Source organism: Pelodiscus sinensis, chromosome 10 (assembly GCF_049634645.1).
Source record: "Pelodiscus sinensis isolate JC-2024 chromosome 10, ASM4963464v1, whole genome shotgun sequence".
NCBI lineage: Eukaryota > Metazoa > Chordata > Testudines > Trionychidae > Pelodiscus > Pelodiscus sinensis.
The window spans coordinates 3,466,448-3,489,804 of record NC_134720.1 but is presented as its reverse complement, the minus strand read 5'-3'; the positions used below and the strand labels follow the sequence as shown (position 1 = coordinate 3,489,804).

The 23,357-nt window shown below is 54.4% G+C and overlaps 1 protein-coding gene across 2 annotated transcripts in view; it reads right to left on the bottom strand.

The window, feature by feature from the left end:
• The window catches only part of IGF2BP2 (insulin like growth factor 2 mRNA binding protein 2), a 61,485-nt gene extending 38,837 nt beyond the window's left edge, over positions 1 to 22,648 (bottom strand). Inside the window, exons 1-2 of one of the 2 annotated variants that reach the window (XM_075937340.1) lie at positions 22,306 to 22,648; positions 21,278 to 21,338 (exon numbers count right to left, since the gene is read on the bottom strand). In XM_075937340.1, coding sequence (XP_075793455.1) covers positions 21,278 to 21,338; positions 22,306 to 22,480 — 236 coding nt within the window. In that variant the 5' untranslated portion in view covers positions 22,481 to 22,648. The remainder of the gene's footprint in view (positions 1 to 21,277; positions 21,339 to 22,305) is intronic. The other variant, XM_075937341.1, reaches the window with a different exon arrangement.
• Between the last annotated feature and the right edge of the window lie 709 nt (positions 22,649 to 23,357).

Here is a 23,357-nt window from a genome sequence, read left to right as displayed (position 1 = left end):
GGCTTACGGCCTGTTAGAACCTGGCTCCCTCCACAGCCAAGTTGAACGCCTGCCGTGGAGAGGCCCTCCGGCGTCCCTGCTGCTACTGCCAGCTTGGCGCCACGGCGGGTGCCCCGAAACCTGGCGTGGCGAGGTGAACCGGGAGGCCCTGCTCAGTGCAGCAGCCGCCAATCCCATCGGGGGCTCGTTGTCAGCGTGGGCACGTTCTGTCGCCAAACCAAACAGGATCCCCGACGATGCTGGATCGAAGAGCCCCGGTGCCCGGGAATGCAAGCCAGCCAGGGAGCCCGGGGGAGGGGTGCCCCACCAGACCAGGGAGCCCGGGGGAGGGGTGCCCCACCAGACTAGGGAGCCCTGGCAGAGGACCTCCTCTGATCCAGCAGGACCCCTCGTTCAGGGTGCCGGACCAGGGAGGTCCAACTGTAGTACGGTAGCTGCAGAAATGGGCTGCGTTTCAGATGTGCCTTGACCAGCAGGGAGTTAACAACGTTGCTATTTAAGTCCCGCTGGTTCTGCGTTAACACCCCGTTGAGATGAATGGGACGTTTTGTAACGGCAGGGCTTGTCTCTCTAGCTGGCTGCAGGCTCCGGGGCTGGTGGCACTCGGGTTCACATTTTCACGACTTCCTCGTGACCACGAAGGGGAGAGGCAAATTCAAACAGCAGCTAGAACAAAAGCCCAAAAGACGTTGGAGCCAAAGAGCCCTGCAGGGAATCACCAAGTCGGGAGAGTGTAATAAACCCAGGGGCAAACTCAGACCTAGAAAGCTGGGAGATTTTTATGGCAACCCCTGGACCCTGACCAGTCCCCCACATTCAGGGAGGTTTTAACGTGCACACGCAACACTGCAAGCCTACGGCATTACCTCCCGAGGGAGATCGCTGCTTTCTCCGTGCCTGCGGTCCAGAAGGAGGCTTCGTGATAGATGCCACTGCAGATGCTAAATAACCACCCACGTTTTACACCTGCGCATCATTTCAGGCAGAAAACCATCTGCAAGACCAGCGGCTGTACCCTGCCCTAACTACCTGGGCGCGCTGGTTGAAAACCCACCGCCCCGTCACCAGGAAATCAAATCGATGTCGTTTATGTAGGGCCTACAATGTGTCGCATGGAAGATTTAAAATACTGCTGCAAAGGCAGCAAAGGGGGTAGCCCATCTCCTCCTTCCAGATGTGTATTCCGGCCCGCACTGCGGATGCTCGGACAAAAAGCGAGCGGTTTTTCCTCCACCGGGGCGACTCTGGTTTTAGAAATCGAACGCCACCCTCCCGGCACAGTTTATATCTTGCTGGTGGAAGAAGGGTGAGGTCAGGGTTTGCAGAGGTAAGAAACAGCACACGCACTGCCCACGTATTGGGCAGCTGGTGAACCCAGCGAACGCCCAGAAGTGAGACGAGACCTTCAGACACGTGGCAATCCCGAAGGGCCAGGGCCGGGGCCGTATCTGTATGCAGCCTACGGCGCTTCTCCCCACCGAACGCAGAGGGGAGAACGTCCAAACGCAGCGGCCAGAGAGCTCAGACATGCAGGGACCCAGAATCGGGTCTGCTCCTTTGGAGGAAAAGAACTTCTCTGGCTTGCAGCCGGGACTCGCTTTCCTCCCTGGTCAGGCAGGCCTCCCTCATGGGTGCGGCCGCTCGGCCCCTCGCACCAGCGGAGCCCTAGTTAAACAAGGAGGGGGCCCCTTGACCCAGCTCAGCTGATGTCCCCCCATCCCAGTACCCAGCCCCAAGAGAGAGGGAACCCAGCACCCACTCAGACATTGCAATGACGAGTCCAAAGGATGCAAAGCATCCGTCAAGACCGGCCCCTCTAAGGCAGCGGGCCTTTGCCTCAGTTTCCCGGCTTGAAGCTCAAAAGGCAGACGGGCGAATGCCCTTAACACACTCCTCTCCTGCTCCCTGCTCTGCACCCCTTGCAGCTCACTGTCCCAGGGCAGCGAAGCCCCCGACGGCAGGGGCATGTTCACCTCCCACCCCTCCGGACAAGCCCACGCCTCTGCCCCTGCTCACCGTGGTGCCTGCTGCCTCTCGCTGCAATGCTGAGGCTGCAGCACTTTGCCCAGCACGTACAAGGCCCCGCTGTTGTATCCTCTGTACCCGCACCCAGTCTTGGGGCGTATCTGTATTGGGGGCTTCTGACAAACACACCCCCTAGCCCTGTGCGTGTGTGATAGTCACAGGCTGCGTGTGTCCCCATGACGCCGAGCTTCTCCCCACACCGTGACATTCAAACCCATTAATTCGGTGTCCTGCTCCCAGCCTAATAATTAGCCCTGCACCCCTAGATCAGTGCTGCCCCCCCCATCAGCTCTTCTCCCAGTCTCCCCACTCACCCGGCGCCCCGCATCTGCCCGTCCACCCTGCACGAGGCGGATGCTGCCAACAGGGCTGCAGCGGCCGGATCGTACTCCTGGAGGGGACACAGCGAGCTGGCCACACTGGGCACCCCGGTGCCTCAGGCAAAGGGCCACCGCTCTACGGAGCCGCTTACACACGTCGGAGCCGACAGCTCTGATTACGGGGCATCTTCCCAACATGTCCAGTGCGGGGGACTCTGGAAAGGCAGCGCCGTCCTCATTCGGACGCAGGAAGGGGAAATGCTCTTTCATCTTGGCCCAAGGGGTTTGGATACCCAGTTCCCAGGAGACTTTTAGGAATTGTGCATCCAACCCCCCTAGGCAGGTGGGGCACCTCAGCTATGAATGTTTTACCAGGTGGACTGTTCTCTGGTGTGCGGGAACAGCCGACGGATCCGCGGTGCCCGCCTCCAAGGGTGAAAACACCCCCTGCTGCAAAGAACCACATGCCCCCAGCGCCCTGGGAGAGCCAGGACTCTCCGATCCCCGAGCTGCCACGCTGGATGGCTGGTCCCTGCCTGTTAGCCAGGCACTTGGTACAACGGGGTTACTCCCCAAGGCCTTGCAAGGGGCGTGAGGCTGAACTTACCCAGCCTGCCCAAAGCTCCGGCGTGGCTGAGGAAAGCTACGCGAGGCAGAGAATTGTAAAATCTTCCCTGGTTCCTGAATTAGCAGCCACGTGGGTATTTTCCGGCCGCCCGCGGCTGATTCCTCTGCAGTTTCCATCACAACTTCACTGCAAGGAAAGCACAGTCCCTCTGGCACTTTGGGACTATAAATACAACCCTCCTCGGTCCCTCTTCCGAAAAGGGTCCCTCGCTGGCGTCATCTCCGACAGCCGGGCAGCCTCTGCCACAGCGCGCAAAGTCCTCCCATGGTGCCGCGCGGGAAAACCCAAAAGGCAAAGCCAGGGGACAGCTGGACGCCATGAGATCCAAGCGCCAGGTCCCCTCCAGCTCCCCCGGACGTTAGCAGGAGACGGAGGCACTCGGAGTGAAAAATCCCTCCCGTACGGACAGAGTCCGCAGAGACGACCTCCCCGTGTGTGTCACACCCACGGACAGGGGCTCGCGTCGTACCCGCCGTGTTCGCTTCCCACAGCAGGTGTCGCTGGCCCGTATGTCTTTGCAAGGGACTTTCTTTTCCTCATTTCCATCTTTTAACGGCGCAGAAGGAAACGGAGGCGAAGTCGACGCTGGTAATTTGCAGTGCTCTCTCTTTCTGGCTTCAGGGAGCCAACAAGCGTGAACCAGGCTGCCGGTCTGGGACTGGGGCTCGCGGGAAGGCAAGTCACCAATGCGGGGGCCCACCCTCCCTGCACCCAGGCGGATCCCCTAACGACTCTTGCTTGGCTCGGAGTAAATCCGTCAGGACCTAGTGCCGGTCGCCAGCGCTGGGGGGGCGCAGCGGGAAGAACGCGGCTAGTGCCGCAGGGTCTCCACAGGCAAGTGGCTCACGTCCCGGCCCAGAGTGCTTGTGGGGCGCTCCCTTGCCTGAACGAACAAGCCACGCCGGCAGGCCCCGCGCCTAGGGCGAGACCAAGGAACAGGGCTCCTGCTCGTTTGGTACATCCGCGTGACACAAGCTGGCGTGCAGTAGGCGCGCCAACAGGGAGATGTGTCACCTGACAAGCCGGTCCACACACGGGCGGAGGGGGCTCAGGGCTGAGGCAGAGGGTTGGCGAATGGGGTGATGAGGGGACGGGGCCAGGGCGGAGGTGCAGACCGCCCGGGGGGGGGGAGAGGACAACCCCAACCCTCTCTCACAGCCGTAGCTTGCAGCCAGGTGAGAAATGCCTCTCCATGGCCGCTGCAGCTCCAGCGGGCAGCGCGGGCTCCTGTCCCCCCAGCCGGGGCAGGTCCAGGCTAGACTGTAGGGGCCAGGGAAGGGCGCCTATCCCGCCGGCAGCGCCTCAAAGGGTGGGACACGGGGAAAGCTGCCCTCAGCCCTGGAAAAGAGCAGCTCCATCATAAACCGGCGCAGGCGCACGTGTACCCACACGCCCCCCCTGTACCCACCGCTCCCGCCCTGAGCAGGGCTCAGACCCCCGCCCCCGGCACAACAGCAGCATCTTTCCCGGACGCTACCCAGGGAGACGACGGTGACTACAAACAGAGCGCACAGTCATCTGCTAATCCAACCAGATGACACCATGGACCGGAGCCCAGGGCCACACGCTGAAGGAGAGCTCTGCCCAGCTAATGGAGGCCGAGGCCTGTGCCGAGGGGGCTGGCCCGGCCCACAGCCTAGGGCGGCTCTGTCCCACAGAGAACAGGGCACACAAGCACACGGCCGCTGAGCCCTCCCCGCAAGCGGGAAGAGGGCCTCACGCCCGAGCTGGGGCAGCAGGAAGGCCACACACGTGACCACGCACAGCCCAAGACGTGTCCGCGGGCGGTTACCAACACGAGGCCGGCCGGAGCAAGGCGACGCCCGCTCAGGGCACATTCTGGGGGGGACTGGAAGCTACACAACCGGCCTGAGGCTCGGGGGCTGTATTAGGAACCGAATCGAGCCAACGTTTGCGGCCCCAGCAGGGGAAGAAGGACGCGGACTCGTCCCTACAGGAAATGCAGGAGAAACCCCTGCCTCGCAGAGGGGCCCTTGGCAGGGATTAATCCCCAGCCTCACCCTGTAGAGGCTCCCGAGAGGACCGTAGCAGGGTGGGTCCCCCTGCATGCAACACGGCCTAGGCTGGTGGCATTGTTTTGCTTCTGCTGATTAGGGCGTCTGCCTGCACAGCCATGCTCCGAGTGCAGGCCCAGCTACGCCAGCGCACACTCCGGCGCGGGTACGGCTGATGTGCTCGGGGATCTGGAATAACTCCTTTACGGGTGGTAGATCACCACCTACGTCGGGAGGGTCTGCCGGTAGAAAAACACGGGCCTAGCAGTCTCAGAACACCTCTGAAGTAAAGACGAGGCCTATCGATGTGAGCCATCCGCTGGACGAGGGAGATGAAAACGCCAAAGTAAGGAAAGCCACGTTCTCTTACTGCTTCCCTCCCAGGGCCCACTCTAGGAGCGAGCCGATACATTTTCTGTCATTGTAAAACCACGCCGACACATGCGTGTACGCACGCACACGCACGGTTAGAGACCCGCTGCAAAGTCACGGCTTGGTCTCCTTTTTCAGGGGGTAAAAAGCTGAACCCAACAGGCCCTTTCACACTGTATCTGATCTTCAAAGGAATCTGGCTACTCCGTACAGGAGAGTCGGTAGCTCCCTTCTTGGAAAAAAGAAAAAAAAAAAAATCGGTGATTTTAAAAGATACATTTTTCCACTCCTAGGTCATGCCTAGCCACAAACGGCAGGGCTGGAAAAGGGAGACCTCACCCAGTTGCAAAGAGGGCAAAACAGCTGGTAGAGGAATTGTGTGGGAAAAGCCTTAATCTTCGTTAGAGAGGAGGGAGGGAGCGATCTTTGGATATTGGGCAAACAAAACCAAAACAAGGGGGGGGGGTGGAGAGGAAATCTCCATGCACCTGGCGTCTGATAGCTGACCAGATCTGCAGAGAATAAAAGCGAACAAAACAACACAAGCTGGCAAGCACGCAGGCAGTCTGAGGTACTCCGGGACAAAAAGACGCCACTTCTCTGCAGAAAGATCACAGGGACTGCAAACAGGTCCAAACACAGAGTCACTACACATCTGTCCTCAGCACTCCTCTGGTTCACTTCCTCCCACATGCCAGGTTGGTGGTTTTTAAAGATCCGTGCGGATTTTTAACACTGTATGAGAATAAGTCTATTTCCATATAGAACTGATAAAAATGAGGACTAGACGCTAACGTGGCATCTCTCCGGCTACACCTCCCTTTTCTTCCAGTGTGCCCATCAGGGAGAATTTAGTAACATTTCTTTCACACTCCTCTTTTTAGAGGTCTGAATTAGGCTGCAATAGAGAAGTGGAAGTATTACACTGAGCTGGGGATAAAGATAACCCTCCGATGTGCTCCGGACCGATTTCCTTTCCACTCTGGGGGCCCACTGCAGTTTGCAATCAAGGAAATTGAAGAGCCGGGGGGGCAGATTGGCCCCACAGAGATCCCACGCCATAGAGAAGCGGCTTAAGTGAAGGGACGGTGACGTGCCGCACAGAAAGCACCTGGGTGTTCCACCGGAGTCTGATTCCGAAAGGAAGGCGAAGGTTTCTGAGCGCTCCCCAGACGCAACACACCGATTTGAAGATTCTCAGGCCTCACAGGGCCATGGTGATCATCTGGGCTGACAGGCAGAGCACACGACAGAGCCCTACCCCAGAATCGTACCCGAAGCAGAGCTTTTAGAAAACCAGCCAGCCTTGATTTAAAAGTGATCCGTGATGGGGAAGCCAGCCACCCCTTCGGTGAGCTGTTCCAGTGGCAATCGCTCTCACACTGAAAACGTACTTCTTACGTCCCATCTGGCTTCAGTGCCCTGCCACTGGCTCACTTAGACCTTTCTCTGTGCGACGGAAGAACCCCTTGGCCAATGTTTGCTTCCCATGTCGGTACTTACCGACTGTAAGTCTGCTCCTACCAGCCCTTTGTCAAGCAAAGCAGACTCCGCTCCTGGAGACTAGCGCTGCAAGAGGTCTTGTGGCTTTTCTCTGACCTGTCTCCAATGTATCAACACCCTCCGTGAATTGTGGACACCAGAACGGGACACTGGATTCCAGCAGCAGCCACACCAGTGCCAAATACAGAGGGAAAAGAAGCTCTTGGCTCTTTGTGACGTAGTGTTGGTACCTTGCTGGTTGCTATGCTGGAGCTGTGGGTGACCCCCACTGGCTGCTGCCTGCAGCACGGCCCAGCAGGACAGGGGATGAGTCACTAGGCCAGGGTGTCTCAACCTGTCCGACCAGCTACCCCCCAGGGAGAGAAACAAAGGAAGGGGGAATGCCGCCCCTGGCTGGGGGGCAGGGCTGGAAGAGAGTTAGTTTCTGTCTGGGAGCATGGAGGAGACAGCCTAGGGAAAGGGGCTGGGATTTAAGGGCCCAGTCTCCCCCATCTCAAGGGGGGCTGAGGCATCCTAGGCCTGCCCTGGAACCAGATTACATCCTGGAGAAGCAATAAACACTCTCTCTTATACTGGCTGGTGGAGTCTGTCCATGCCACTACGGGGGTGCAGGAGACGGGAAAACCCCGACGCGCCGTCACACTCTTACTGAAGACTCCTCAGTTTTGGCCACAGCATCACACATGGAGCTCATAAAGTGGCCAGACTAGGTCAGACCAAAGGTCCATTCAGCCCAGTGTCCTGTCTGCGAACAGTGGCCAATGCCAGGTGTCCCAGAGGGAGTGAACACAACAGGGAATCACATGGTCCATCCAGTCTCCCATCTCCAGGCAAACAAACAGAGGCTGGGGACACCATTCCTACCCATCCTAGTTAAGAGCCATTAATGGACCTAACCCCCATGAATCTAGCTAGCTCTTTTTTGATCCCTGTTAAATTCCTGGTCTTCACCACCTCCTCTGGCATGTGTGACGTAGTGGGGGAACCTGGCTGGTTTCTATGCTGCTGGCTCTGGGGTAACCCCCACTGCTGCCGTGGGTACCACGACCCAGCAAAACAGGATGAGTCACTATGCAAAGGGATCTCTCAACCGGTATGGCCAGACACCCCCCCATGGAGAGGAACAAAGGAAGGGGGAATGCTGCCCTGGCTGGGGGGGCAGGGCTGGAAGAGGGTTAGTTAGTTGCTGTCTGGGAGCATGGAGGAGACAGCCTGGGGAAAGGGGCTGGAGTTTAGGGGCCCAGTCTCCCCCATCTCAAGGGGGCCTGAGGCATCCTAGCCCAGCTCTGTGACCAGATTACATCTGTGCTGTGCTGTATCCTGGAGAGGCAATAAACTTCCTCTATTCCACCGGCTGGTGCAGTCTGTTTGGGCCATTTCGGGATGCAGGAGATGGGGGATCCTCAACGCGCCGTCTCAGCATGTTCAACAGGTTCTCTACCACAACACCAAAAACTTGCTCAGCCACGGCTTCCCAAGATAAAATCCCCCCCCCCCCGGTGGAAGTCTAGCCTACATGCTTTGTCCCTAGAGGTACACGCTGCCATTTAGCCATCTGAAAACAGGCACTGATTGCCTGTGCCCAGCTTGCCACACGGTTCAGATTGCTCTGTGCCAGCGACCCACCTTCCCCCTTAGCTGAGCGCTTGGACAGCTGCCCAAGAAATTCACATGCCACCCAGCTGATTAACAGAGCACCCACAGTGGGCAGCGTGAGTTTCTGTTGGTGGTGCACATCCGCCCGTGCCTATGCCAAAATTTACTCCACCCATGGACGGAAAAAATTAGTAGGCACATTGTCTGTGACCTGCTTCTTTTCATTCTTTAGCACTCCCTCAATGTTTGTGTTGTCTACAAGCTATCAGCATAGGGCCAAGAACGGATCCTTACAGAACCCTGCTGGAGACATCTGCTCAAAGCAATTCCCTGTTGAGTTACATTTTTGAGATTCATCAAGTTAGCCTGCTTTTAATCCGTTTAACGTGCGCTGTCAATTTGATCTCTTTCTAGTTTTTCTAATCAAGAGGTCATGCAATACCCAGTCAAATGCATTACAGACGTCTATGACGTAACACTATTACCTTCGTCAACAAACTTGTAATTTAATCAACGAGATATCAAGTTAGTTTGATGGGACCTCGCTTCCATAAACTCACACTGACTGGCATTAGTTATAGGCTGCTTTTTAATTCTTATTTAATCAAATCCTTCATCTTGCCCAGGGCGGATGTCAAACTGACTGCCTGTAGACCACAGGTGATCAGGTTTACCTTTTTAAACTATTGGCCCAACATTAGGTTTCTTTCAGTCCTCCGGCAGTTCCAAGGTTTATTTTAAATCAACATTAATGATCCAGCAAGCTCTTCAGCCAGCTCTTTTAAAACTCTTGGGTGCAAGAGGTTTTTGAACATGCTGAAATGTCTAATTGTAACCGCTGATGTTTAACATCCTCCAAGGAGACTAGTGGAATGGGAAGAGCATCATCACTACCATACGATGAGACTGCATCAGCTGGTTTTTTCCTCAAGATACAGAAGAGAAATATTGCCTTTTCTGCATTACTGTTGGGGATTCTATCATTACGTCTAGTAACAGATCCGTACAATTATAAGGATTCTTTTTGTTCTGAATATACTTTAAAATCTTATTGTTCTTAATTCTGCTGGCCATGGATTTCTCCTCATCTCCCTTTGCTTCCCTTATTAAATTGCTACAATTCCTAGCTTCTGATTTATACTCACCAATTTTCCCTTTCTTCCATTTGCATAGGTACACCCCACACAGAGTTTTGGAAAGTGCCTTCACATTACCTCTAAATCAGGTAATTTTTAAACCAGTATGGTCTTCCTGGATTGTGGCTTTTGGGACATCTAGTAAAGTGTTCTTAAAGAATTCCCACTTATTCATATTTTTCAGATTAATTTCTTTCTTTCTCCCAGCTGATTTGGCTCAATTGTTTTAAGCCTTGTGAAACTGGTCCTTTTAAAGCAACAAAAATGATTAGGGGGCTGGAGCACATGACTTACAAAGAGAGGCTAAGGAATTTGGGTTTATTTAGTCTGCAGAAGAGAAGAGTGAGGGGGGATTTGATAGCAGCCTTCAACTACCTGACGTGGGGGGTTCCAGAGAGGATGGAGCGAGGCTGTTCTCAGTGGGGGCAGATGGCAGAACATGGAGCAGTGGTCTAAAGTTGCAGTGGGGGAGGTCTAGGTTGAATACTAGGAAGAACTATTTCCCTGAGGATGGGATGGGTTACCTAGGGTGGAGGGGGTGGAATCTCCATCCCTAGAGGTTTTAAGTCTCAGCTTGACAAAGCCCTGGCTGGGATGACTGAGTTGGGGTTGGTCCTGCCTAGGGCAGGGGGCTGGACACGATGACTCCTTTCTTAGCCCTGTAAGTCTATGAAAGCAGCAAGCATGCGTGCATGTAGCTAGGTAAAGAACTATTTTGGACTTGGTGACTGACTTGTGACAACTCCCCGTGTTCCAAAATGTCGAGACTGCTGCCCATTGGAATAATGGTATATCTGATTTATTGATAGTTGGTGAACGTCCATATAACTAAAGTATATGCTCTATATTCACTTAGGCATTTTCCCCTCTATCTTACACTAGATCCAAGATTTTTGGTGGTCTCAGAAAACACCACTCTGCAACACCAATTATGTAGTGTACTCTGATCGGCTTTGATGCAAAAACACTGGCACAGCCAGGCCCCTGGGCACGGGGCAGTCCAGAGACAGAAATGGGGTCTCCTGCAGTAATCTACTCCACATGGACAGAGGAGCTTGCACTTTCCAGAAGCACATGGTGAGGGGGACACTCTTTGTAGAGTCCCCTTAGGAAACAGGAGCTGTCTCCTCTGGGTCACCAGGAATTCAACAGCGTCCGGCCGGCCGCCCACCAAAATGTTGCATTGAGCACTTCAGCACGAGAACCATTCTGGTGGCATCCAGACTCCTTGTCCCTCACACAGGACCCAGTTTCCCGTCTCAGACATTTTCTCTTGTTTGGGGAGCAGGGGGGTTAGTCCGGGAGCAGGGATTTTCTCAAACACACCCTGCTGCGTCTGTTCTCCGCCTGCCTCCCTCGGGCCCTGCTCATGTCAAGCCTTGAAGGAAACAGGATTTCCAGACTCTGCTGTTTGCTCAACGCCTGTTCCTCCCTCCCAACGCAAGCTCATTCAGTCGCCGGCGCTGTCACCAGGGCACGCTTCGTTCCCAAGCTGTCTCGGGCCATTCATAAAACGACACTCCCCGAACGCAGAGGCGGGAGCCCAGGGCTCCGGAACGGAGGGCGGGCAAACGGAAAGGAATCCACAGACACCTTGCAGGAGTCCTCGGGCTACATGACAACGGCCGCAGGCTCGCAAACAAGATGGAGGCCCCACCCCGGGAAGGCCGAAGAGTCCTGAACGAGGCCGTGTCCCCATCATGGCCTCACACCCCGCCCGGTCTCCTCCGCCTCCAGCTGTGCTAGTCTCCTTCCACCCTGACTTTTTGGGGGGGCTGAGCATGAGAGGTGAGCTTAGTGCTTGCTCAGCCCTGGCGCTGATCTCTGAGGGGGGAGGAACAAGGTTTCTCCACCTCGCAGTCCTGCCCCCCCGACCTGACACGCCAGCCAGAGAGCCAGGAAAAACCAGGGAGGCCAGCGGGCGAGGGCCTATCCCCCCGGGAGCCCGCCTCAGACGATGAGGGGCACAGGGGTGACTGCTGGAGTCTGAGAAGTGGGCTGGGAGTAGGGGGAGAGATCCAAATGCCGAGGGCTCAGCTGGAGATGGCAGAGAGCTGCAGGCCCAAGGAGCCATGGTCTCTGCTAGGGACATAACCAGCTAACCAGTGGCCCGGCGCGATGCAATGGGCCTGGCTCGGCTGGAGCAGCCCCCACCCACGGTGGGCTCAGCCCGGCCTGGTCAGACCAGCCTGCAGTGCAGTGGGCCCAGCTGGGCTAGGGCAGCCCCCCTGCCCTGCGGGATCTCAGTGAAATGGGATTTTACCCCCTAGTCTCTGCTCTAACGTAGCCCCTTGGAGCGGCCCTGCCAGCACAGGAGACAGGAGCCCCGTGCGTCCAGCCAGCAGGGAACTGACCCTGTCTAGGGAAACCCAGCTGGCTCAGAGCTGGCAGAAGGGCTCCCAAACAGGACATCTGGGCAGGAGCCAGCCAGAAGGGCCAAGGTCTAGGCGGTGGCTGTAGACGGAAGGCTGGGGGCAAGAAGGAAATGGGCCGTGTCTGGAGAAGGAGGTGGGGGACACAGCTTAGAGAGTTCAAGGCCCAGGAGAACATCCCAGAACAGGGAAGCAGGGTGGTTGGAAGCAAAAGGAGGTGGACGGGATCAGATCAAGGACCCTGGGTCTGTGACAAGCCTCAGTCTAAGACCCCGTCTTCACATGCCGCACGAGAGATTGATCATCTGGCGTTTGATTTAGCGGGTCTAGTTAAGGCCTGCTAAATCAAATGCTGAGAGCAGCTCTCCTAGCCGAGCTCAGCTTAAGGCAAGCAGACTCCAGCTACACGTTTTATATGGCTAGAGTCGCGTACCTTAACCCGACCTTCCGGGTCTAGTGTAAACTTAGCCTCAGAGACCAGCCCGAAGGAGGAGAGTGTGAAACAGGGCGGCAGGCGGTGGCTCGTACTATGGCTGTGAAAGTGGAGCTGTTCACACGGTTAACCGATGCGCCAGGGCTCATTGGTTACTGTGCAGTTACACGCAGACCTCCCTCTCCCGTGCTGCTGCCTCTGGCTCAGAGGCAGCAGTACAGGAGGGGCGGGGGGAATAAATGAGAACTCCCCCCGCCCATGTAACCGCTGCAGTTACATGTTTACTTTCATAACTGCATTTGAACCTCCTAGCTGGCACCAGCTCCCGTCACTTCTCCACAGAGGCTGGGGAGGTGGCGGACGAGGTGCGGGGAGGGGAAGAGGCTAGGGTGGAGGTGCAGGACTCGCTGAGTAACGGAGCTGGTTCCAGGGGGTGGCTGCTCTGGAGAAAAGGGAACAAGCGGACAGACAGGACCCGAGCGAGGACCCTGCCATTTCTCCAGCGTGCTCTGCCGCGGGCGGGCTGGAAGCAGCAGCCATGCCAGGACTGCAGGGGGCTGGGGAGGAAGTCCCGGTGGCCCAGGATGAGAGAGGCCGACACCCTGCCCCCCACCGCAGCCCGTAACCCAGGCCTTGGGAACACTAAACTGTTGCTGGTGTCTGCCTAGTGGGCCCGTGAGAAGCCAGGTGGAGAAGCAGCAGGTCCCTCAACCCAGTCTGAGGCCCGGGGCCTGCTCCAGGCTGTCTGGCTAGCGGAGGCGATAAAGGCCGCCCTGCGGAGCTGCAGCGGGGTAGCTCCAGAAGCCGGCTCGAGCGGGGACCGAGACACCCACCAGGCAGCTCTGCATGTGAAACGCAGTTAAGAGTCGCCTGGGCCACCGTAAACATGGGGTGCTTGGCGGCAGCAGCCCTTGTCCGGGGGGGGGGGGGGGGGGCTCAGCTTGGCAGCAGCCTCCCCACCCCCCTTCGCTGACCGAGGTAAACGGGGGGAGGGCAGGCGGCACCGGCTCCTGTTTTCTCCCCGCATTGCTACGTCTCCGAGGCAGCAAGGCGGGGAGCGAGTTGCTGATGCTCCAGTCGACTACTCACTAACATCCCTACTTCGTACATGGGCATTTCTCACGTGAGCAAGCCTTGCGCGTCTGCAAACTTCACTGCAGCGAGGATGCAACTGTCTGGAGCTCACTCCAGCAAGACACCCCCCCAAACAGCAAACTTACAGCCACAGGGGCATGCTATTCGGACTGTCTGATCGTAGTGCCAACAACCACTGTGCTTGGAGCTGTACACACCCAAACCACAAGACAGTCCCCTCCCTAAGCAGCATCAGGATGAATTAACAGGACAGATAGGTGGGAGGGAAGAAGACTGTTAGCCTAGTGTACATCTAGGGAGGCATACGGACTAGAGAGAAACAGAGATCAATCTCTATCAAACGCATTGCATCAGTGCACACCGCTAGAACATGCCAGAGAAATTCCTTTAAAGAAGGAATCAAGTTCCTTCAAAATTACAGATGCCAATTTTTGCTGGCTTGGGCAAAGACGCTCTGTAATGTTAGTTTTTAACCGTGACTAAATATAGGTGCTTTATGTAGAGGGCGGGTGCCCCCAATTCCCCCCCCAACCTATGGGGAACACGGCTACTCCAGAGCTACCATAGCACAACAACACTGCCTGCATAGACACATAAAGAGAACTAGCGTATGCCACCCATCAGGGCACCAAAGCCGGGTGCTTTGCAGAGAGGGTCTCTAAGACAATTACACTGGACTTGGTTTTGAAATCAACAAAGTGATCGATGGGAGACAGGAGCTAAGGAGGCCTGGGTGGAGCTTTCCTGGGTCTCTAGTCTGTATTTTGCCTCTAGATGAGATCAGCATACGGTTATGTATAAAATTTCCACTTTCCAGCAACTCTGGAAGTGACTTCACGCACTCAAACCAGCTGCTCTTCTTAATTTAGGGTGGGTGTTCGCCGCAGTCTCAAACAAACCAACCGCTATTGACTTGAGAAAGGTAAGTGGTTTTCTTCTCATGGTCTCTGACGGCAAAGTGTCGGGGAGATGGATGGAAACACAACAAACGCTTGTACTCTCAGATTTGCTTCAACTCTCATACCTCAACAGCAACACAAAAGGGAGGGGGAGGGGGACCGGCTAATGGAGAAGTGTCGGGTGAAAAAAATGTCACCGCTACCAGATCTTTGCACCGACTTGAAGAAAAACTCTGGGCAAGTTGGGAAGCTTGTCTCTTTTCCCAGCGGAAGCTGATTCAATAAAATCTATGTTCTCGTCCACCTTGGCTCTGTGTTGCCACTACAGACAATTCACTTTGTTCACACATCAGAGGTTTTTCAGCCCCGGAAACTCCAAGAAAGGCATCTGGAAAAAGCTGCATGTTGCTGTTAAGGAATCCGAATACTCTACTGTTCCAAGCAGACCCCATTCCTGAAGAGGACGGGATAACACCTCCATTCACACACGTCAGAGCCCTTTCAAGACGTAGCCTTCTACGTGTTGGGGGTAGGAAGAAAGGAGGAACACATGCATACAACGGATGAACCTTCAATATGTATAGACACAGATTTCTGAGACACATCCTGGAGACTGTTTACTTTTTGCTTTAAACAAGCCGCGAGAGAAATCTCCTTTTTGAAAACAAACGCTAGATTTCAGAGATTCGGCAGGTGCATTTACAAATCGGTGCGGACGGGTTTTGCAGCAAACTGACAAAATATAACGACTGGTATGGTTTACGCAGAGGTCTGCTCTCCCCTCAATAAACGTGTGTACCTGACGCTCAGAGAAGTTAAACACACGGTAAAAGAAGAACAGCTGCCTTTACACACTGACATGGAGGCTTGCAACTTAATTCCACTCTAGAAATTTAGACTTCAGCAGCATGTGGAATGCTTATAAAAAAGGGAACGTCTTGTCATCAAGAAATAAACCTCAACAGACTAGAGTAAGGCACAGCTAAGCATCACCTTAAGGTGCAATCTGAAGTGAAAAAAAACCAACCAGCCCCTCTTGGAAAAGTAGGCTTCACTCGTTAAAAATGGATTAGTCCTCCGGATGAAGTGGCATTTACTACAGGCAAGGAAGGGTCTGCAGCAAACAAACTCAAGTTATTTCCCTCTATTTGGGCTCGGCAGTCGGCTCCCCCAGCAACGACCCCCTCCCGTGGGTATAATGTGTGGAAAAACCAAACTGAAGTTCCCAATCAGAAAGACGGAAAACTAAAACCTTCAAAATAATGCTGAAAGAACATTGCAATTTGGCTGCCCAAAATAGAACCCATTCATGCCACCAAATGCAAATTATAAGTTTGCAAAAGTAACCAGTGGAATGATAAAGGAAGAGAGCTGTTTAAAAAGTGTTTTAATGACAATGAACTTTGGAGGGGGATAAATATTTTCCATGCCGGGTCCCACGACATGTCATTCTGTTTTGCTAAATTAATATTCAGCCCATGCAGCGATTCACATTTTGAAAACACAGTTGCATTGCCAGCTAATGCCAAGTCTCTACACTGCGGTGGGATAGGCAAGTTTTAGTTTTAAAAAGCATGCAATGTCATCACTCTTCAATAAACCAGTGACCACAGGTCTAACTGGGATTAAATCATGGCTGGTTAAGATGATCTGAAAGATACTCAGGTAGCATGTACTGGAGACACACTGGTTTGAGACTCAATTCACGCAGCACCTGCAAGATCCACTCCATGTCCAAGGGAAACCTTTAATTACTTTTTTGTAACAGTCTTGGTTACATTTTGTAAAACTAAATGACTTTGATCCATTCTGCTCCTTGCTAGAATTGCAGGAGCACAGCTGACATTTAAATCTTTGACTAGTATCTGGAAAAAAAAAAAGTGGCAGAAATGAGCTTTGGACAAAGCCAAACTTTCATAGATTAGCAAAGTCCTGGGTCTTTCCTTGCATCACAGACAGAATGACCTGGGTGCACACGGGCAAGGAGGCGGCAAATGGGAGAAACTAAAGATGCAAAGTGTCAGTCGTGTCTCGATCCAGGGTGAGGTTCTTAGAGAAAGCACTAACTGGATCGTTTTGCACGAAGATCATTTCGGTCACAAATAGGTGTGTTCAGAATGGTCAAAACAATCAGTGGATGGCGAGTGAATATGACCGGACGAAAACATTTAGCAAGCACTGACATGTCAAGACTCTGCCCCGCTGTCCTTTTTTTTTTTTTTTTTTTTTTTAAAAGAAAATACATATTGTTTTACTTCTAACAATTGCCATCAAAATGAATCATGAAAATTACACACAAAGCTCAGACCAGAGTTTCTAACCACTTGGGGAAGTTGTGAACATTCTGCTTCAGACTGGAATGGTGAATCACACGGAAAACAAACAGTTTGAAGTTTCAAAAAATAATAATAATAATAAAAAAAAAATCTACCCCTGAAAAGGGACATTTTTCTTGGTCCAAACTGCGTGTTGATTATTTGCTTCAACAACAAGAGCAAATGCTCGGGCATACGTAAACCATTTGTAGTGTCTTCCATTTCTGACTTTGTCTGAATGCTTTGTCAGTGCTCCTTTTCCTCTTAAAAAGAAGAGCAAACTCTTCCCTGGAGGAACCCCGCTCGACAGACACACACTGGTTTTCAGCCTTGAATTTTCTACATTTGATAGTTAAAAAGGAGCTAAGAATTCCTTCTGGAAATGGAGAAAGGTCTCCCCCCTCCCTTTCACATCAGATTCACAAGTCCATTTTGACAGTTGCTGCTTGCCCCATCTCTTGAACAACTGCTCCATAACCACAGGCAACACTAAAAGAGGACCAGGACACGCCATGGACAAAGGCGGCTTTTAAATGAAGACAAGTTTCATAAAAGTGGAGCAGATTTCTATATTATTAGAAACAGGGTCTTCTTAAAAAAAAGAATGCAATGCTTTGATTCAATAGCAAAAATCTAGCTCTATCTGCGTCAGGCATTTGTATTTGTTGAAAGTAAATCAGAAAATTGATATACTACTGGAGTTTTGCCATTAAATATGAAAGTAAAATATGTAGTAAATGTTCTATTAAATTAGATGAGAAGACTTCTCTAACTAGCTCACCTACTGCAGGGTTTTAGAGGATACTAAGGTTGTACATTCTCATTTTTAAAACTGATACTGACATAATAAAAAAAAGGACTTTTCAAATGAAGAAACTGCACATTTAAAGCATTGTGAACATTACATTGAGTTATTAAAACTAATTGGTTTTATTTCTGCCAAATACACAGTACATGAAAGTTAGCAATAACAGGTTTGTTTGGTCCATATGCTGCAATTCTAATATTTATTGCTATTAGATTTGTATTCAGAATCTGCAATTAAGAATCAAGGTTTTTAATGTATAATACATCTGCAGAAAATATATAACTTCAGGACTTTTAAAAAACAGTAAAGCTTCTCATTCAACAAATTCTTGAAACAATGTGATTTTAAGCAAATGAAACATTCTCTGTTACCAGAGAATTTAAAGTTTACATGACAAAAAGTGGGGTGTTTTTTTTAAGTTACTTTGTCCTTACACAATGTAGTACATACAAACCAAAAACAACTGAGTTACTGTTTTCCTTAACATTCTTATGAGAGACAAAAATCATTTGCAGTAGAGAGATCACAATTGCTGATTTTTAACTCATGAAAGACAAATTCATACACTCTCCTGCACTACTTCATGCTATTTGTCACCACCCCCAGCTCTGTAATTTCCAACCCTTCTACATTACCATAGGAAGATGTATAAAAAGTAGCTAACCTACCTCTGACTAGTTTACACTATTTCTTAGCTACATAAAGACATAATCAGGAGACAGAGGGGGAGGTTCATTTTTGTTTGTGTTTTTGAAAAGCTAATTTCCTCAAACCTTTTCAGGAATTATTTGAACTAAATACAGCAGTGAGACTAAAATTTACTATTTACACATCAAAAGAGATTTCGGACACATGTCAGTACAGTAACAGGAATAACAGAAGTTTCCCCTTTTTGTTAAATCCAAATGCTACTCTCTAGGTCCAAACAGATCACAACATAAAAAGCATCAAATAAAACCATAAAACACAAACTCCAATCAAAAGATTTTGAAATAATAAATGCAACTGACTTGGGAAAAGGCTAGCATTTAGGAGAGGTTCTCTGCAGTTTTATTCAATAGTTTTACATTCACAGAGCATCAGGGCTGCAGGACAGTAACAACTTGTGTGGAACATGGAAAGTTCTCAGCTCCTTCACAGCTAACTCAGACAAAACTCCCTACAAAGTTATTAACAAATTTGCCAGAACAAGGGGTGTTTGACAAGGCTCTGTGCACGCATGTTAAGGGTATCCAAATACTGGTGCCAGTGAAATCAAATGGGAGTTTTGCCTCACTGCACAAATTCTACTTTTTACAAATGTTAGCATCATGTGTGGGTTTTCTACAAAGAAAAACTAAAAGGTAATCCTGTGTAATCCTTTATTCCACGATAAAACCCAGGACAAAAGACACTGAACATTTTGTGCTAACTAATATTAGGTAAAAGACATCTTTATATTAATTGTGTATCTAAAAACAAAGCAAGAGCTTTTTCAGAAATATACAAAAACAAAAAAAAGACACACTCAAATCCAAACATTGGAGCTCAATCCTCTGAGGAAACCAAATCACTAACTCTCAGGGACAGCTGAACAGAGAGCAGAAAAAGGCAGAAGAAATATTCGATTCTCTCTCTCAATGTTCAGTCATTTTATTTTTTTGGCAGAGAGCACCAAACTTTTACTATGCCTGCAGGTAAACAAAAATTCACCGTTCACATCTTTCTATGCATGTAATGTACGTGACAGACCTGGAAGTTAATATATCCCCAGAGAACTGTCCTTCTAACTAACTGGGCTGCAGTTTGGATATTCTTAAAGAAGTCCTGAGAGCACAAGACGACGGAGAAAAAGTTACAGCTAAGATTTGGCTGCTTTGAAATATTAGAGAGTTCTTTTCTCCCCCTCCCCCAGGTAAAACGCTGCATGTTCATTGTATAAGAAGCCAGAACACCATCACATCATTCACCTCTGTACATGAGCAACAACCAACAATATCAGACACCTTGCCAGAGAGCCATTTCTCACCACGCTGCCTCAGTTAATTTTTCCAGGTACTGTATTTTAGAATTAATACTTGACAATCAAACACACTGAAAATACCCAGCGTGAAGGTGAAGCAGCCGCAGCAAACTAACACGTTCAAGCACCACCTTTGCATACAATTTGTAGAGTCAGCCTGTGCCTCTCTGAATTTCCACTCCATACATTTTGCAGAAGCACATTTTCAAAGCATGCTGTGGATCTCTATCACAAAGTCGAGACTTTGTTTTTTAAGTTACACATTCTACACGCCTGGTTAAAAGATTGATTTCAAAGACCTTCCAATCAGCAACAGAAATACATCTCGTTTGAATTATTCTAAAAACACGGAAGGAGGAACTTCAGTTTGTCGGAAGCAAAAGCCTGAATTATTTTTCATTTGCCAAGAGCTCGACAAAGCTGGCTTGTAATGCAAGCCCCAGTTAGAATCACTGTGTTCCTCTTGAGGCAACCAAACCATTTTCAGTGTGAAGTTTGGGTTAAAGTTTTCCCTTCTGCCAACTGCTGAGGAATAAGAGCAGGAACAAAACGGCCAAGCGGCACATTAAAAGATGTCCTGCCCCGTGCACTCTGAGCTTTGCAAAGTTCCCATCTTGCCGCACGTCAAATAAAATGCACCAGATAATACAGCAAAACCGCATAAGATTCTGTGTTGATCATCAACCTGATTAGCAGTCCTGCTTAGGGAAAACTGGAACCTCTCTAAAAACACCTTTCCCCTTAAAATAAACACTTCAACTCTATCATCCCTTCCCAGGAGGAAGGGAGGCCTCTCCGAAAAGTCACTCCTGCCTCTCTAGGCCACTGAATACCCATCACCGAGTATTTTATTTCCATTTTATTTCTCAAGGTACAAAAATGCCCGCCGCAGTGTTGGAAGTTTCGAACAAGAGGGCAGAAGATCTTGCAGGTTTATAAAAGTTGGCGTTAAACGGCTGCCCTAGGGAAGCGTTACAAGTTGCTCACAGGACAGTAACGATAACAAAGGAGACAGGACACTGGATTTCTCGGGGTCAAGGACGTCACGCTCAGAACCGAAATGACGAGCGCACAAAGCTTCTGGAGCATGCGGCACCCGGGAGTGACAACAGTCACCTTGGGAAGAAGAAAAGGCCCTAGGGGCACAGCAGAACCAAAACCAACCCTGGGACAGTGTCAGCCCCAAGAGGAACCCCCTGTGGCCACACAGGCGGGCAGACCGCTCCGCACCCATCTCAGTGACCCGCCTCAGTCTCTATGCTCCCCAGAAAGTTGTCTCCATAGGGGTCCCACCCCAGGACAAACATTTCCCAGAGTCGGCGGCCAGGCCCCAAAAGGGGCTTTTCCCCACCTCGCCATGCAGCTGCCAGCCCTGCGAGATACCCAGCCACGTCCCCACAGGCCCGTGTCCCCCTCAGCAGGGGGAAGCGAAGCCAAGGCGCCCGAACTGGAGCTGGGGGCTCGGGATGAGCCGGGCGCTCCTGACAACTGCCTGGCCACAGGAAGCCTTCCCCGAGCCTGTGACCGCCGTGCGCTCTAAGGGAGGGTGGGGGAGGCTTCGCGCCGTTGGTAAACAAGTGCCCGGGCCGGAGAGGGGTCCCGCTGCCGAGCCGCGTGGGGAGGGACGCGCTGCCCAGCCCAGCCGGCAGGCAGCGAGGCAGAATGAAAGTAAAAACGCAGCGCTGGCCCGCTCCCTCGGCCCCTCGCCCGCCGGGCCAGCCCCGCGTTCCCACGGGCCGGGGCGCGCCGAGGGGTTACCTGAGCTTCTTGGGCACCGAGTAATCCACCTCCAGGACCTTGCCGTGCAGCTCCGCTTTGCCTTGAAAACACAAGCGCGGCCGGGGCTCAGCGGGGCCGGCGTCTCCCCCGCGGGGCGGGCGGCCCCGAGCGCGTGGGGAGCCCCGGGCAGGGGAACCCGCCCGCCCGGGCCCCCGGGCAGCAGCGGCCCCCGAGGGAGCGGCTGGGACGCGGGGCCCGCGGGCTGGGGCAGCCATGCCGGGCGCCTGCCGCCCACTCCGCCACCCGGAGCGAGCAGGACTTCGCGGGGCTGCGCCGGCGGAGCGGCCGGGCGATCTCCCCGCAGCGCAGCCCCACAGGCCTCGCTTCCTGCTCCCCGCCGGCCTCTCCTCTTCCCCCGCCCGGCCCGGGGCGCCGGCTCGGCAGGGGCGGCCCCGCGGGGCGGCCCGCGGCTCCTCTGCGCGCGGGGCTGCGCTGGCCTGGCGCTGCCGTGTGGCTCCGACTCCCTGGATGGGCTGCCGCTCGCTCGGGGCCCCCCGGCCGCCGCTCGGCCGCTCTTTGCTCCGCGCCCCCGGCGAGTTGGGGCCGGGCACCTCGTAAAAAGGTGCCCGAGGGCGGGCGGGTGGCGAGGGGGCGGCCGGCGGGCGGGCCCGGGGCCCCGGCTCCTCGCAATAAAATCGGAGAAAAAAATCAGGGAAAAATCGCCGGGCTGGAGAGAGGCGAGGGAGCGGGGCGGGCGCGGCGCGTCCCGCAGGGCCAGGCGAGGGGGGCGCGGGGGCGGCGGGCGGGGGGCGCGGCAGGGGACCCCGAGGGGCTGGGGGAGGGCAGCGCGGGGGGGGTCGAGCGGGTCCCTGCGGGGGGTGGCGGAGGGGGGCCGGGCGCCCCGGAGGGTCCCGGGGGCGCTCCGGGGAGGGGCGCGGGGCCGGGGCCAGCGGGGTCCCGGGGCCCCGCGCGGCTGGGGGGGCGCGGGGCCGGGCCGGGCGCGGGGGCGCGGCGCGGGGGAGCGGGGCGCGGCGGGTCCCCTGCCCTCGGGGCGGCCCGGCGCTTACCCGAGAGGGTCTCGATGGCCCGGATGGCCCAGGTCTGGTCCGGGTAATCCACGAAGGCGTAGCCGGACTTGAGCAGCACCGGGCCGGCCAGGGGCAGCTTCCTGTCCCCGAAGAGCTGCCGGAGCTCGTCGGCGGTGGCGGCGGGGCTCAGGTTCCCGATGTAGAGCTTGTTCATCCTCCGCCGCTTCGCGGGGAGCCCGCGGCCCCAGCTGCCCGCCGCCGGCACAGACCCGGGCACCGCGCTGCGCCACCCGCCCGCCCGCCGGAGCCTGCAACAGCGCCCCGCAGCCGGGCAGCGGGCGGAGCCGAGCCGAGCCCAGCCCGCGTGTGCCGCCTCCCCCCGCCCTCCCCGGGGACACCGCGCCGGCTCCGCCCGCCGGGACCCAGCGCCATGTGCGGGGCTCGCCGCGCCCCGGGGCGGGGGGGAGGCGAGCGGGGCCGGGCGCTGGGGCCCCTCGGGGCGCGGGGGCGCTGGGCACCGCCTGCCGCCTCGGGGCCGCTGCGGAGCCGGGCGGGGGCCGGGGCAGGCAGCCGCGCCCCTGGGGGACGAAGGGTCGGGCCGGGCCGCTCCCCCGCCGCCCTCGGGCGCACCCAGGCGCCGCTCCCGCTCTCCTCGCCGGGGTGGGGGGCTGGAGGCACCTGGGGTGAGCCCCGCCCCGGCGGCGCCTCGACGCGGGAGGGGCGCAGACCTGGGCGCGCCCGGCCCCGGAGAAGGTCGGGGCTGGGGGCGCGGATCATCCGCGTCTCCTTCCTCGTGGGCTGCGGAGCCGGGGGCGGGAGTCACTCGCCTTTCGTACCGGGACTGAGCGAGCGCAGCCCGCCCCCGGGGGGAGCCAACAGTACCCGCAAGGAGCGAAGTGTGAGCTGGGGTGTCTGGGGCAAGGGAGTGGGGCTGGGGGGCAGAGTCAGAGTTGGGGTGTCTGGGGGCTCAGGGCTCAGGGCGGGGGGGCTGGGGCAGTCAGAGTTGGGGTGTCTGGGGGCTCAGGGCAGGGGGTTGGGGGCAGTCAGAGTTGGGGTGTCTGGGGGCTCAGGGTGGGGGGTTGGGGCTGGGG